The 15,776-nt window shown below is 49.9% G+C and overlaps 1 protein-coding gene across 1 annotated transcript; it reads left to right on the forward strand.

Annotated features, from left to right (window-relative positions):
* Window positions 1-8,935: 8,935 nt before the first annotated feature.
* On the forward strand, window positions 8,936-10,380 carry LOC125512681. Its single transcript, XM_048677772.1, has 2 exons — window positions 8,936-9,041; window positions 9,149-10,380. The coding sequence occupies exon 2, from the start codon at window positions 9,433-9,435 to the stop codon at window positions 10,315-10,317; it is 885 nt and encodes a 294-aa protein (XP_048533729.1). The 5' UTR covers window positions 8,936-9,041; window positions 9,149-9,432; the 3' UTR covers window positions 10,318-10,380.
* The last annotated feature ends 5,396 nt before the right edge of the window (window positions 10,381-15,776 follow it).

Here is a 15,776-nt window from a genome sequence, read left to right on the forward strand (position 1 = left end):
TCTCTGGCCCATCAAAGGACATTCTCCACATGCAAAACTGGAAGGTGCAATGAAGACTTTGGTCTTCTATATTCTCCATGGAAAATGCTTCAATGCACAAGACTTCTTCATTCGCCAACTTGCTACATCAGGATCTGATCTTTTTGGCTTGAAGTTCTACGCTCCATGGATAATGCGGCTGATTAAACTCCACTCAGCTATCTCATATCAGCCATCTGCTCGCAATCATCGGATCTTTCTGCCTGATGTGGATATGTCCATTGAAGCCATTTATCCAGAGCCTGCCAAGGAACCTCTTAGTCTTCAGAATGCGGAGCATCAAAGTTTCACTCAGAACATTGAAGGAGTTGAAGCAGTCACTCGTGTTTATCCTCTGGCTGGTACTACACGTGCACCTCATCGTGCCCTTACTGAAGCCACTGAAAGCACTATTGCCCACCGACCCAAGAAGCGATCTCATGTTCTCAATGATCGAGAGCTTCTAGTTGCTCTTCATCAGAAACAGGATAGGCATCATGACTGGCTGAAGCGCCAAATGCACAGCCTCTTGGTGGATGTCAACCGCATTCGCAATCTTGCCACCAAGAATGCCTTTGTTGCCCATGAAACCTGTCGGCGTACATGGAAAGGGTTGACGCATATGTGATCTGAGGATGATCTTCAAGAGGATGGCTTCTCTGAACGTTTCAAGTTTGACTCCACACCTCCCCGAAGGACTGTGCTGCGACGAACTCCATCTTTTGAAGACTCTAAATTCTCTTCTTCTGCGGCAACTGTGAATGCTAGAGTGATCGAGGACGAAGATGATGCCACTTCACCGCCCCCTACTTCTGCACGCCTCGACACTGCCCCAAGTTCTTCTGCACCGCCGAACACCACCGACGACTGCTTCACCTACTCTTCATGGGAACGAGTAGCTGCTCTATGTCTTCAAACCTTTTTGGTCCTCACTAACAAAAGTGGGAGAAGCATATGAGTTTGATAGTCTTCAAGCGGGTCCATATGGGCGGTTACTTTATGTTTTGCCTAGTGTTTACAACTCTCGCTTTGATACATTTGGTTCTTTGAGTTGTAACACTTAAACTCGATGGTCGTCTGCTACTTATTTGCTATTTTGTGATGCGATGATAAATCCTGCATGTGCGACGATAAATTCCGCACTTAGATCATTTTGCAGACGTCCATTTTTCATTATGCATGTCATTATCTTCACATACCCTTCATGCATGATGAATTTTCATCATAAGTTGAAGAGGATCTCCACAAGTACAACCTGCCATGTGCATTTGCATTCCAAAAGAAAATTACTTATATGCACATCTTCAGGGGGAGCCCTTGCAACTTATGAAGACAATTCCTTATCCTTTACAATTTCACATATTATATTCCCCGTTGAAAACTTCAACTAGTTTGTCATCAATCACCAAAAAGGGGGAGATTGTAACTGCATCTAGTGCCACCCCTAGTTGGTTTTGGAGTATTGACGACAAACCTAGTTGAGGGACTAATGTATTTGTGAGAATTGCAGGATAACACAGGTAGAAGTCCCCCATTGATTCGTTTTTCCTACCAGAGATGACCCCTAAAAATGTATGAAGACATTGAAGTCAAAGGTGGTAAGTGAAGACATTCACCTTGAAGACTATGACAAGAGAAGACATCGCATGAAGACTATGGAGCGCGAAGACTTAGATCTTTCGTAGTTCTTTTTCTTCTTTGTTGAGTCATAGGAACCACCGTACTGTTAAGTGGGGTCCAAGAAAACCAGTCAGAATGACTATAGTGATGCTTAACCAAAATCCTATGTCTTCGAGTGAAGACTATGAGAGCGAATCTTGTTCAGAGTTGGACAAGTCAGCTTTGCTTGTAGCCCAAGTAAAGTTGCCGTGTGTGTTTGAAATCTGACCGTTGGAACACGTGTCAGTTCCTTAGTGACCCAGGGTCATTTCGGACAAATCAGGTCGGGTTGCCTAGTGGCTATAAATAGCCCACCCCCTACAACCATAAATGGTTGGCTGCTCAGAGTTAAAGTACGGCTTTTGTCGTTTGAGAGCAACCCACCTCAAAGCCTTTGAGAGAGAATTCCTTGAGAGGATAAAGCCCTAACCACCCAGAGCTAAAGAGTATTAGGCATCACTTAAGTCTTCTTGTTTGTGTGATCTGAAGACTTATTACACTTGAGGACTGTGAATCCTCCAGCCGGTTAGGCGTCGCGTTCTGAGCATCCAAGAGTCATTGTGGATCGCCAGTGAACGAAGTCTGTGGAGGTTTGGAAGTTTACCTTGAAGACTTACCATAGTGATTGGGCAAGGTCTGTGTGATATTAGCTCAAGGGGAATACGGAGAGGACTAAGTGTTCTGAGCTGTGTGCTCAGGACTAAGTGTCAGGGACTGAGTGTCCTCAGGTTTAAATACCTATCCGCCCTAACCAGACGTACAACTGTCACAGCAGTTGGAACTGGTCTACCAAACCTTTGTCTTCGTCACGCACACTGGTTCTATCCTTCTCATCTCTTTATTTACTGTTGGCTCTTGTAAAGTCAGTGCCTATTTGCTTTATCTATTTGTCTTCACTGTGTACCTGATCCTTACTGCCTAGCTACTATTAGTCAGTGTGGTTTCACTTCATTGAATGCTTGACTATTGTCTGTCTAGTGTAGTCTATCTTCCGCTGCATGGAAATAGGTTCAATTCTATCATTTGTCTTCGAAACTTCCATGTTTTGAAGACTTTCATAAAAATCGCCTATTCACCCCCCCTCTAGTCAATATAACACACTTTCAGCCGGATAAAGGAATTAGTTTCTTGAGGCAATTGGAAAATTCCTTCATGAATAGCCTTGCGACGCGCTGTCCAGATCGCCCAGAGTGTAACTGCAAGCAATACAAACTGGTCATGTGATAGCGATTGCATGAAGATGAAGAGCCACTGTTTGGCATTGGGTTCCGTGTTTGAGACCAGATTTTGTGCTAGCTCCTCATCAACTAATTCCCACACACATTTCGAGCTAGTGCAATTAACCAGAGAATGTTCCCATGAATTAGGAGAGCCACATAAGCCGCAGTGAGCGTTATCTGCCATGTGTCGGTGAGCCCTGATGTCCTCTGTAGGGAGAGAATGCTTTGATAAACGCCAAAGGAACATCCTAACCTTTGCGGGAACCTGGGTCTTCCACAAAGTTTTCCATGCTCCCTCCTCGGACGCAATATTTGATGTTCCAGCCGTGCCCTCAAGCCATGCCTCCCGACGCTATCTTGTCGCTACAAGCATGCGATAAGCAGATTTGACAGTGAAGTTTCCGCTTGTTTCAAAATTCCATCTCCAGAAGTCCTGGAGATTACGAGTGCACAACGGAATTCCCATAATGGTGCAGGCATCCATGGGCATAAACACTTGGTTGATTAGCTGGCTGTTCCATGAAGCACTAGTGTGGTCGATCAGTTCCGATACCAGGGTTGGCGGATTAGGGTGAATACACCCATATGGCCGTAACATCTCGTCTCTTGGCAACCACGGGTCCTCCCAGATTCGAGTAGACTGACCGTTGTCAATTCTATGAATTAGTCCCTGTTTGAGTGTATCTCTACCTTCGATAATGGCTCGCCATATCTGACTGGGATGGTTGCCCAAAGTCGCCTCCAAAATAGTGGAGTCAAGGAAATATATGCTCTTCAATAAGCGAGCACTAAGGGACTCTGGTGTTTGGAGTAATCTCCAAGCCTGTCGTGCCAACATCGCCATACTGAATAGTTCAAAATCTTTGAATCCTAGACCTCCCATTCCCTTCGGTTGTGTCATACTTTTCCAAGATACCCAATGAGGTTTCCTTTTTCCATCTTTGCTTCCCCACCAAAACTTCCCGATAAGCATATTGAGATGTTCACATAATCCCCTTGGGAGTTTAAAGCATGACATGGAGAATACCGGTATGGACTGGGCAACTGATTTGACTAGAACCTCCTTACCTGCCGATGACATGGTGTTTTCCACCCAGCCCTGCACATTACTCCATAAATGATCTTTCAGGTATTTAAAGGCACCATTCTTCGAACTCCCAATATCAGATGGCATCCCTAAATACTTCTCATTTAAAGTTTCATTGGGGATGTTGAGTGAACCTTTTATTTCTATCCTGGTAGTTTCCAGCACTCCCTTGCTAAAGAAGATTGATGCTTTTGCAAAGTTCACTCGCTGACCTGATGCTTGGCAGTATGTATTCAGTACTAGGTTCACCTCATTAGCTCCCACACTATTTGCCTTACAGAACAACATGTTGTCATCAGCGAATAGTAGATGACTAACTGGCGGCGCCGTAGGAGCCACTTGTACACCAACCAGATTGGATGACTCACTTTTTGATTTAACAGGCACGACAGGCCCTCTGCTGCTAGCAAGAACAAGTACGGAGATATTGGGTCCCCTTGTCTGATTCCTCTTGATGGTTCGAATTCCTCCAATCTCTTCCCATTAAACATGACAGAAAAATTAACAGTGGTGACAAGTCCCATAACAATGTCCACCCATCTCTCAGTGAACCCCAGCTTTACCATGATTGCTCTCAAATATGGCCACTCCACCCTATCATAGGCCTTCATCATGTCTAGCTTCAGAGCAAATGACTAGTGCCTTTTAGCTTTATTTCTCTTCATAAAGTGTAGGCACTCGTAGGCAGTGATGATGTTCTCAGTGATAAGTCTACCAGGAACAAAGGTAGATTGTTCCTCAGATATAATGTCAGGTAGTATCACCTTCAGCCGGTTAGAGATCACTTTGGACGCAATTTTGTAAAGAACATTACATAAACTGATGGGACGGAACTGGCTCAGTAGGGTTGGGTTTTTTACCTTAGGTATCAATACCAAAACTGTCTCATTATGCATGCCGCTGATTCTGTACCCTCAACAATTTTAAGCACGACTTAGGTGATTTCATCTCCACATGTCTCCTAGTGCCGCTAAAAGAAGTGAGCAGGAAAGCCGTCCGGTCCCGGTGCCTTTGTGGGCAACATTGGAAAAAGGGCGGTCTTAACTTCTTCTGCGCTGTACGGGGCATTCAACGAAGTGTTCATTGCCTGCGTAACCTTGCATGGTACTGTTTCTAAAACATGTTCCATGTCACCCACCCCTTCTGTCCTATACAAGTCTTTATAGAAATAGGTCATCATATCTTCCATCTCCAGCATGTTCTCTGTAACCTGACCACTAGCACGCTGCAATGACTTGAGCTGGTTCTTCCGTCGACGCCTACTCGCTCTCATGTGGAAGAAGTAGGTGTTTTTGTCGCCATGCATGAGCCAATCAATCCTAGCTCGTTGCCTCCATAGAATCTCTTCGCGGTGAAACAACTCGACCAGGCGGTCGCAGATTTTTGTCTCCTGTCGTGAGGGACCGGATCTTCATGGGAGTTCGCGCATCACCTGTAGCTCCTTTTTTAATTTGGCGATCTCTCTGCGGACGCTGCCAAAGTGTAGTTGCCAGGTCGCCCGACAGCGATTGAAGTTTTGTCTTCACCTGGTCCACCGAATCCCCAGGCGCCTGAGTCCAACGTTGGGTCGCGCTCCCAGCAGATCTCATATTTAAACGGCCGTGGTCCCCGTCTGCATGCATGCACTGCTTGGAGCCGAAGCAACAACGGGACGTGGTCGGACGTAGCGGCACTGAGGTACTCAAGAGATGCATCTGGGAAGGCCAAAGCCCATGCAGGGTTAGCCACGCTCCGGTCCAGCCGCACCCTGGTGTACGTGCCCCCCACCACCTTCTTCTCAAAAGTCCAACTCTGTCCCTGATAACTAATGTCCGATAAACCACACGTATCAATAGCATCTCAAAAGGCGTCCATCTACGCTTGGCTCTGTTGGTCGACCCCATCGTGCTCATGGGATGAAGGGCTTCGTTGAAGTCTCCAATCACCACCCATGGATCGTTGCTCGTTCCTGCAATTCCGCGCAACGTGTCCCAAGTTTTGTACCTCTCACTTGTTTGGGCCTCACCGTACACAAAGGTGATTCTGGTTTTAATATCTTTCATCTGCTCAACAAAAACATCTATGTGGTACTCAGAATAACCAATAACTTCGAGCTTTTTTTCCTCATTCCAAAAAATGCCTAGTCCACCGCTCCTACCGGAGCTGCTTATAGTAAAGCTTTTATTGTAACCTAAAGTTCCTACAAGATTCTCAACACGTGAGCCCTCTATCTGAGTTTCGAGAATGCATACAATAGAGGGGGCAAGTTGCTTCGATAGATCTCGAAGCTCTCGAACTGTCACAGGTCTGCCAGCCCCACGATAGTTCCAGACTAGGCAACTCATTGCGCTGGGCGCGCCCCGTTGATAGGGCCCGCCAATTGCGCATTGTGTTTGGGTGTTTGAGGACTTGTTCTTCCCTGGGTTCTTTTCCAGCCGAGGAGGGCTGGTCTTTGTTCTTTTGAGATCTTGCTTTGACGAGGGGCTCTGTGGAACAGTAGCTGTAGCAAGGGTTTGGGGTTCCATCGAAGATGATGGACTAGTTCCTGGAGCAGTAAGCAGGAGTGTATTTGCATGGGCACCTCTCTTACGATTCCCTTCTCCTTCCTCCATATCCGTATCCGGGTCAACAGTGGGATCAAATTTATCTTGTTGTGTTCATCCCGAGCCACGTCCTGCACGAGCATTGCCTCTTCCTCTCCACCTTCAACGCCCCTTGCAGCACCTGGTCCGCGTCCTGGGCCCCTGAACCAGTCAGCTTTCAGGTTTTTGAACACTAGCGCAGATGGAGGATGAACCCCATCGCCACGCTCTTTGAATTGATGACCTAGCATACCGCAGACAGCACACCAATCTGGTAGCCTCTCGTATTTCACCCTGAAGATCTCTCTCCTCTTCTAGATCACTAGCGAGACAGCGTTCTTGAGTTGCTTTGTGACATCCACTTTCACCCGAACCCTAAAAAAGTTACCCTCAAAATCCTGGGATTTAGGCTCAGCAAATATGAAGTCACCAACAGTAGCTGCTAGCGATTTAATCAAGTGGAAGAACAGTTCAGGGAGATCATGTATCTGAATCCACATCTCAATCTTGTTTAGAACAATAGTCGATGGCCTAGTGAAACCATCATAGGGCTCAATCACGAGCGCTTTTCCTTTGTAGGTCCAAGGGCCGTCCTCCATAACTCTCTCCCAATCACCCAGGCAGGAAAATTGCAGAGTATAGATATTGTCTTCCAGAGGGCGAAACTTAACTTCTTGCGCTAGATCCCATGCAACCCGCATGTTGCGGAAGAACCAGTACTGGCTGTACTGCTTATCCATATGAACCCGCGCGATCGCCATCCACCGTGTCGCTTCCTCTGGTATATCACCATCATGAACCATGACATCCTCCAGATCGTCTTCTTTCAGACCCAGTTCCTTCATCATAGCTTCCATCTCGCTCATCGCAGCGGCAGACGCCGACGTTGAGCCTTCCATCAAATCTCTTGCCCGATAAGACGGTTTTCGCGGGCGGGAGAGCCCTAGCCAGATCCCCCAGCGCGCACACTAGCCAGTCGTCCAAAGCCGCCGGCGATCGGCGGTCTGGGAGATGCAGGGGATCGCAATCTCCACGTCGGTGCCAGGCGCCGCCGGGAGGAGAAAAAACCCTAACTAGAGGGGAAGTCGGTATGAGTTTACTTTGTCTCTGTGTATTAAGTCCTTCGGCTTGGGCCAAGCCCAGAAACAGTGCAAAAATAAATACAAATGAAATATACTTTTCCAAGAAAAATGTTGATCATCAGAAAAATGACTCATTTTTAATATGTTCTAAAAATTACAAAAAACACCTTTCATAAAAATAATTTGTGTTTTACTAAAAAAATCGATTCAAAGACTATTCCATGTACAACTACTATTTCATTGGATGAAAGTGTGGGGTTGAATTAGGTGTCCTTGGGGTGGCTTCTTCACGTCCAAAATGCTATGCTCAGTGTAACCTTATCTCTGACGTTAGTCAAAATTAGATATAAGAAGTGTTGCATAATGCCATATGAAGCATGTTTATATTTTTTTCGCCCGTTGCAACGCACGGGCGTTAGTACTAGTATATATATATGTCATGTTCGGCAGCTCTCTGCTCCACAACTCACTTCCTGGAGCGGCCAAAGCGAAGCGGCCCGCTGCGTATATTTATGGAGTTGTCAAAGTGACGCTCCGTCCGCTCCTGTATTTTTCGGAGCTTTCAACTCCCTGAAGCATTTCGTCGCTTGCTACGCTCTTCCTCGTCTCTGGATGCCATCATTTCTCCTATACTAGTGGTTAGGGCGCTACCCTATGGTGCCGCTTCAGAGAAAATTGTGTGCATGTTTTCATTAAAAAAAATAGATGGGGTCCTCGCCTCCATCTAAAAAAACATTTAAAAAAATCCTCACCTTCATCTAGAAAAAGAAATAAAAAAGAAAAGAAAAGAAAAATTATCAACACAACCTACCAGCGAGCGCCACTTTGTATAGCCCTTCATTTAAAAAAAGATATGGGGTCATCACCTCCATCTAAAAAGAAAATAACCTTTAAAAATATTCATCGCATTCATCTAAAAATAATATCTTAAAAGTTTTTTCACCACGGCCAACCAGCTAGTGCCACGTGTCATAGCTGGTTGGCCGCCCTTCACACAATGCTTAATGAGTTTAATTTTCATGCACATAAGCATAGCTCCAATCGCTTTTCATGCTTAGCAAATGCTGTAACAAGGGTGCTGAATGTATACGGATCTGGCCCAAGATCTCTGTCTGCGGATCGGACATAGATTAAAAAAAAGGTATATGTATATGCTTTTTTTAGACAAAATTATTTATTTGCTGGTCAGCGACACCTAAATGGATGGGCTTTTCGTGTAAACTGTTGTTCGGCCCGTGGCCCAAGTCTGTGGGAATCTCCTTATGGAACCGGAGAGAGAGCAAGTCGGCAAAACCTAGCTACCTTCTCAGCAGCCCCCGCCGCATAGCCCCCCTCCCCTCTCCACCACCCCGCCGCCGGTTTGTCCCAACCTCATATAGATCTAGCGGAAAGGCTTGTTGATCACCAAATTCAGGTATTATATTCGTCAAAAGTCTCCACCTTTACGTTCTTCGCAATCTCTTTATTTTTTCCTTTTATCAGAGAATGCTAAGAAGGTCCGATTTTGTTGTGGTGTTGCAGAGACGAAGATGAAGAGGCAGTTTGTAAATCTTGTGACGCGGAACTGGACGGAAGGCTTGTATTCTGTGCGCCGCATCGATCCTTACCGTAATTTCTTCTACGGTTCAGCAGAAGCAGCAGCCGTTGAAGTAGCCAAGAAGAAGGAATCTTTCCCAGCGACGCAGATGCAGGAGCTGCCGACCCCAAGCATCAACTTCGAGTCGTTTCCAGCGATGCAGATCCAGGAGCTGCCGACCCCAAGCATCAACATCGCTGCAATAGATGTTCCTTGATACACCCTCGATATGTTCGGGCTCTTCACCCCCCGCGCCACCAGCGAAGGCAGAATGGTGTATGCCAATACGATGGGCGATGCGGGGCTGTATGACGCCGACAATCGTATCCACACCTGCCTAGGCCGCCTCAACAAGCCCAAGGGACACAGACCCATGTGCCTATCCGTGGCGCACCCTGACGCCGACGAAGAAGACAGAATGTATGTCCTGGATTCGAACCCCAGGAAGGGCGCCCAACAATGCTTTGAGGTCCTTGAGCGCACGCCCAGAAAATGGAGGATCAGCTTGTTGCCGCAATGGCATTGGCGACTTCTATCCCCGCCTCCCTTTGTCCACCAACCTGGGTACCAACCATCCTTTATTACCTCCTTCACCACCATGGTCGATGGCGACGGTGTCTCCACAATCTACATATCAGGCGATGGCGGCATCGGCACCTACAGCTTCGAGACACCGCGCCACCAGTATAGTGAGCCTCGAGGATGGAGTCACGTCGGGGAATGGATGCTGCCCTTTCGTGGTAGAGCTCAGTACGTCCCTGAGTTCAATCTGTGGTTTGGCTTCTCAGACTTAAACCCCAACCACCTGTGTGCTACGGACCTCTCTGCCATGTACAATGGACAGCAGCCCACTGCGCCCAAAATATGGGAAGATCTGAACCTGCCTGAGGGAGAGGCGTGGCTTCCAAAACAGCTCGAGCTTCTCCCCCTGGGTGGCGGCAAGTTTCTCATTGCTAAGACCTTTGCAGCAGGAGAGTTAGGTGGGTACTTTTCTCTGCTCACCGGCATAGAGATGATCCCTGGCGACGGTGGTGACCGACAGGCCCTTCAGATGGTCAAGCACAAGTGTGCACGTTTTGTCTTCATGGATGAGGATTTTGAGTGGGTGCTCTGAATGGATAATTTTACATCGGTGTTGACCCGATTTTTTTATTAATGGTAAATGATAATTCTGTAATTCTGAAACTAGTAACAGGCCAGTAAAAATTATAAAAATAGGAAGGACGTCAAGAATAACAGCGTCCAAGTTGGACTCTATTGCCAACTGCGTCTAGGTCTGGACGCTAGTATAGACGGCGTCCAGTCATGCCGTTTGATTAGTATCTCATTAGGCTTGATCGTGTTGTTTTCCTCTGATAGATAGATATTTCATGACCTATAAACCTTAGTACGCCGGCAGTCGTCGCTTCTTACCTTGCTGGGTGGTAAGCAAACTCTAGCAGGGACATCACCAAACATTATTGGATGCAGGAGCAACATCATCTGGCTGGCGACTTGTCATTAGAATCATTTCCTCGTCATTAGGATAACCCACTGAACCTATGGTTGGCGCATGTGAGTTGTTCCACGGCCTGGTTGAATTTTCTTGGTTTGGTCTTCTTTACAATTTATTCTACGGTTGCGAGTGTATATTGTATAGACGACTGGGTTGTTACTCTTTGATAATACAATTGGTAATTGGCTAGTTTATGAGAACAGATAAGTCGGTCTTGAGTCGGCGGGGTCACGCTTTCGCCTCTAAGTGTTGGTGCACCGTTGCCGGTACTTTTGGAAACATGATGTGCCGGTGCCATATCCCGAAGTGAACCTGCCGCACGGATCATACCTCAACCTCGATAGGGTTCCGGTGCCAGCCATACCAGACTCAGGCTGCGCGCAACTGACGGAGATCCACCACCATCGTGCTCTACTCCCGGCCGACCTCCGTCGCGACCCAGCTTACACGATGCATTCACCGAACTGGGACGTGGTCGACAAAAAGGCCTAGCGGCAGGCGGCGGAGCGCGATTGACGAGAAGGCCTAGCGGTAGGCGGCGGAGCGCGCGATGTTGGCCGAGTGATAAGCGAAGCAGCAGCTGAGAGCCTTCCAGCAGACGTTCCCATGGATGGAGAAGCCGATCTATGTCGACCTGACCAAGGTGGACGAGGACAACGATGACGCCTAGATCTACCGCCCGCCCCTAACTAATTTTCTAATGTTTTCATTTAATAATTTTTAGTTTTAATTAAAATAAACTGGACCTTTGTAGGCTGTTTTATAAAAAAAAAAATCAAAATCCAACGCAAATGTGAAATGCGTGTGTCCGTGTTGCTCGCATCTTTGGACTGACGGACAAAAACATGTTCGCCTGACCCATCAAACAAATAAAGAACGAATAAGTTTCCCTTAGGTTGGACGTTGAACCAAACATTGGACGCTGCTAACAACAGCGTACAAGTATGGACGTGGTTTGTAACAGCGACCAGCCCTGGACTGATAATGGCGTTCTTCCTATTTTCCAAATTTCCAACTTATCATTACTAGTTTCAGAATTACAGCATTATTATTTATTATTAATAAAAAAATGGGGGTGTTGACCTAGACCCTTCACCTTTTATCTGTCATTTGTCATGCAGCCAGCTATTTCCTTCCTTTTAGGTCTTTTTGCATCATTAAGGATTTGTGTGCTTGGAGGGATTCTCCCTCGTTCTTGTATCTTTACTCTTCTATGTGTTGGAAACGATTGTTTTGGCAATGCTTCACGATGTATTGATCGGTGCAAAGCGCACGTATATATGGAGTACAAAGTGGGCCACAACCTCAACTATACAAAGACTAGGAGGTGGGCCGGGCTATACAATAGTCATGTACAAACCATATATTCAACACCCCCCCCCCCCCCCCCCCCCCCGCAGTCAAAGCGTCGCCGGAGACGCAAAGACTGGACCTGAACTCCTCGAAAACAGAAGTAGGCAGTCCTTTCGTCATGACATCGGCGAACTGCTGCGCCGTCGGGACATGGAGGACCCGGACGCGCCCAAGAGCCACCTGCTCACGAACGAAGTGTATATCGAGCTCAATATGCTTCGTTCGACGATGATGGACCGGGTTGGTGGAGAGGTAAACGGCGGAGATGTTGTCGCAGTAGACGAGCGTGGCCTTGTGAACATCACAAAGCAACTCCTGGAGCAGCTGACGGAGCCAAGAGCATTCGGCAACGGCGTTAGCCACTGTGCGATACTCAGCCTCGGCACTCGAGCGGGAGACGGTGGGCTGTCGCTTGGAGGACCAAGAGATTCAAGGACGGCCCAAGGTAGACACAGTACCCCGAGGTGGAGCGCCGTGTGTCGGGGCAGCCAGCCCAGTCCGCATCAGAATAGGCGACGAGGTCGGTGGAGGCGGATGCCGTCAGCGTAAGTCCAAAGGACTGAGTGCCGCGTATGTATCGGAGGATACGCTTCACCAGAGTCCAGTGAGAGTCGCGCGGAGCATGCATGTGGAGACAGACCTGATGAACAGCATACTGTAAGTCGGGGCGCGTCAGGGTCAGGTACTGCAAGGCGCCCACAATGGAGCGGTAGAAGGCCGCATCAAATGCAGGCGAACCCTCCAAAGCGGAGACCTTGGCCTTGGTGTCGACTGGCGTGGGAGCAGGCTTGCAGTTAAGCATGCCGGCTCGGTCGAGAAGCTCATGGGCGTAGCGCTGCTAATGCAGGAAGAACCCATCTGGTCATCGAACCACCTCAATGCCAAGGAAATAATGCAGAGGACCCAAATCCTTCAGGGCAAACTCATCGCGAAGACGAGCTGTAAGCCGCTGGAGGAGTGCGACAGTGGATGCTGTCAGGATGATGTCGTCGACGTACATCAGCAAGTAGGCCGTGTCAACTCCGTGATGATACACGAAGAGGGACGCATCGGAGCGAGTCGATGTAAATCCGAGCGTCTGCAGGAAGGCAGCGATGCGCTGGTACCATGCGCGAGGTGCCTGCTTCAGCCCGTAGAGAGAACGGGAGAGCAAGCACACATGATCAGGATGCATGGCGTCGACGAAGCCAGTGGGCTGCTCACAGAACACCTGCTCAGCCAGGTGGCCATGCAAGAAGGCATTGGACACGTCCAGCTGATGCACGGGCCATGCTCGGGACACGGCGAGCTGAAGCACGGTGCGGATCGTGCCCGGTTTAACAACCGGGGCAAATGTGTCGGTGAAGTCCACGCCCGCGCCTGCTGGAAACCCCGAACCACCCAGCGAGCTTTATAGCGCTCGAGAGTGCCATCCGGACGAGTCTTGTGCCGAAAGACCCACTTGCCCGTGATAATGTTGGCACGGGGCGGCCGAGGGACGAGCTGCCAGGTACGGTTCCGCTGGAGCGCATCGAACTCTTCCTGCATCGCAGCGAGCCAATGAGGATCCCAAAGGGCGGCTCGAGCTGGCGATGGAAGAGGAGACGGCTCAGAGGCGGAAGCAGCGAGAAGATACTCATCGCTGGGGTACCACGTGCTCGGTCGAAGGGTGCCAGCCCGAGAGCGAGTCATCGGGCGGGGCAGCGGAGCCGGAGGGGAGGCGGGCGAGGATGAAGACGAGCCCGCCTCCGATGTGACCGCCGCGGGCGGGGCCCCTGCGGACGAGGCCGCCGGTGAAGCGGCAGGCGAGGCCGCCGGCGAGGCGGCGGGCGAGGCCGCCTGCGTGGCGACAGACGGGGCCGCCGGCGTGGCGGCGGACGAGGCCGCTGGCAGGGTCGAGGCCGGGGACACCGGGGGCGTCGAGGGAGGTGCAGCCCCTAAGGCAGCCAGACGGGGAGAGACTCGACCCGTGGCGCGGGGGGCACCCTCAAAGCCGGGAGGCGGCCCAAAAGAGGCACGGGGGCGGCCATCACCAGGAGCGGGCAAGGCCACATCATCCGAAGGTACCTGCTGGAACGGAAAAACCATCTCATCAAAGTAAACGTGTCGTGAAGTGATCACCCGATGAGAGATAGGATACCATGTTGGAAACGATTGTTTTGGCAATGCTTCACGATGTATTGATCGGTGCAAAGCGCACGTATATATGAAGTACAAAGTGGGCCACAACCTCAACTATAGAAAGACTAGGAGGTGGGCCGGGCTATACAATAGTCATGTACAAACCATATATTCAACACCCCCCCCCCCGCAGTCGAAGCGTCGCCGGAGACGCAAAGACTGGACCTGAACTCCTCGAAAACAGAAGTAGGCAGTCCTTTCGTCATGACATCGGCGAACTGCTGCGCCGTCGGGACATGGAGGACCCGGACGCGCCCAAGAGCCACCTGCTCACGAACGAAGTGTATATCGAGCTCAATATGCTTCGTTCGACGATGATGGACCGGGTTGGCGGAGAGGTAAATGGCGGAGACGTTGTCGCAGTAGACGAGCGTGGCCTTGTGAACATCACAAAGCAACTCCTGGAGCAGCTGACGGAGCCAAGAGCATTCGGCAACCGCGTTAGCCACTGCGCGATACTCAGCCTCGGCACTCGAGCGGGAGACGGTGGGCTGTCGCTTGGAGGACCAAGAGATCAAGGACGGCCCAAGGTAGACACAGTACCCCGAGGTGGAGCGCCGTGTGTCGGGGCAGCCAGCCCAGTCCGCATCAGAATAGGTGACGAGGTCGGTGGAGGCGAATGCCGTCAGCATAAGTCCCAAGGACTGAGTGCCGCGTATGTATCGGAGGATACGCTTCACCAGAGTCCAGTGAGAGTCGCGTGGAGCATGCATGTGGAGACAGACCTGCTGAACAGCATACTGTAAGTCGGGGCGCGTCAGGGTCAGGTACTGTAGGGCGCCCACAATGGAGCGGTAGAAGGCCGCATCAAATGCAGGCGAACCCTCCAAAGCGGAGACCTTGGCCTTGGTGTCGACTGGCGTGGGAGCAGGCTTGCAGTTAAGCATGCCGGCTCGGTCGAGAAGCTCATGGGCGTAGCGCTGCTGATGCAGGAAGAACCCATCTGGTCGTCGAACCACCTCAATGCCAAGGAAATAATGCAGAGGACCCAAATCCTTCAGGGCAAACTCATCGCGAAGACGAGCTGTAAGCCGCTGGAGGAGTGCGACAGTGGATGCCGTCAGGATGATGTCGTCGACGTATAGCAGCAAGTAGGCCGTGTTAACTCTGTGATGATACACGAAGAGGGACGCATCGGAGCGAGTCGATGTAAATCCGAGCGTCTGCAGGAAGGCAGCGATGCGCTGGTACCATGCGCGAGGTGCCTGCTTCAGCCCGTAGAGAGAACGGGAGAGCAAGCACACATGATCAGGATGCGTGGCGTCGACGAAGCCAGTGGGCTGCTCACAGAACACCTGCTCAGCCAGGTGGCCATGCAAGAAGGCATTGGACACGTCCAGCTGATGCACGGGCCATGCTCGGGACACGGCGAGCTGAAGCACGGTGCGGATCGTGCCCGGTTTAACAACTGGGGCAAATGTGTCGGTGAAGTCCACGCCCGCGCGTTGCCGGAAACCCCGAACCACCCAGCGAGCTTTATAGCACTCGAGAGTGCCATCCGGACGAGTCTTGTGCCGAAAGACCCACTTGCCCGTGATAATGTTGGCACGGGGCGGCCGAGGGAC

This window comes from Triticum urartu, chromosome 6, assembly GCF_003073215.2.
Source record: "Triticum urartu cultivar G1812 chromosome 6, Tu2.1, whole genome shotgun sequence".
NCBI classification, from domain to species: Eukaryota; Viridiplantae; Streptophyta; class Magnoliopsida; order Poales; family Poaceae; genus Triticum; species Triticum urartu.

Coding starts and splice junctions, on each gene's coding strand:
- LOC125512681 (XM_048677772.1), top strand. CDS start 9,433: ATGTTCGGGCTCTTCACCCCCCGCGCCACCAGCGAAGGCAGAATGGTG.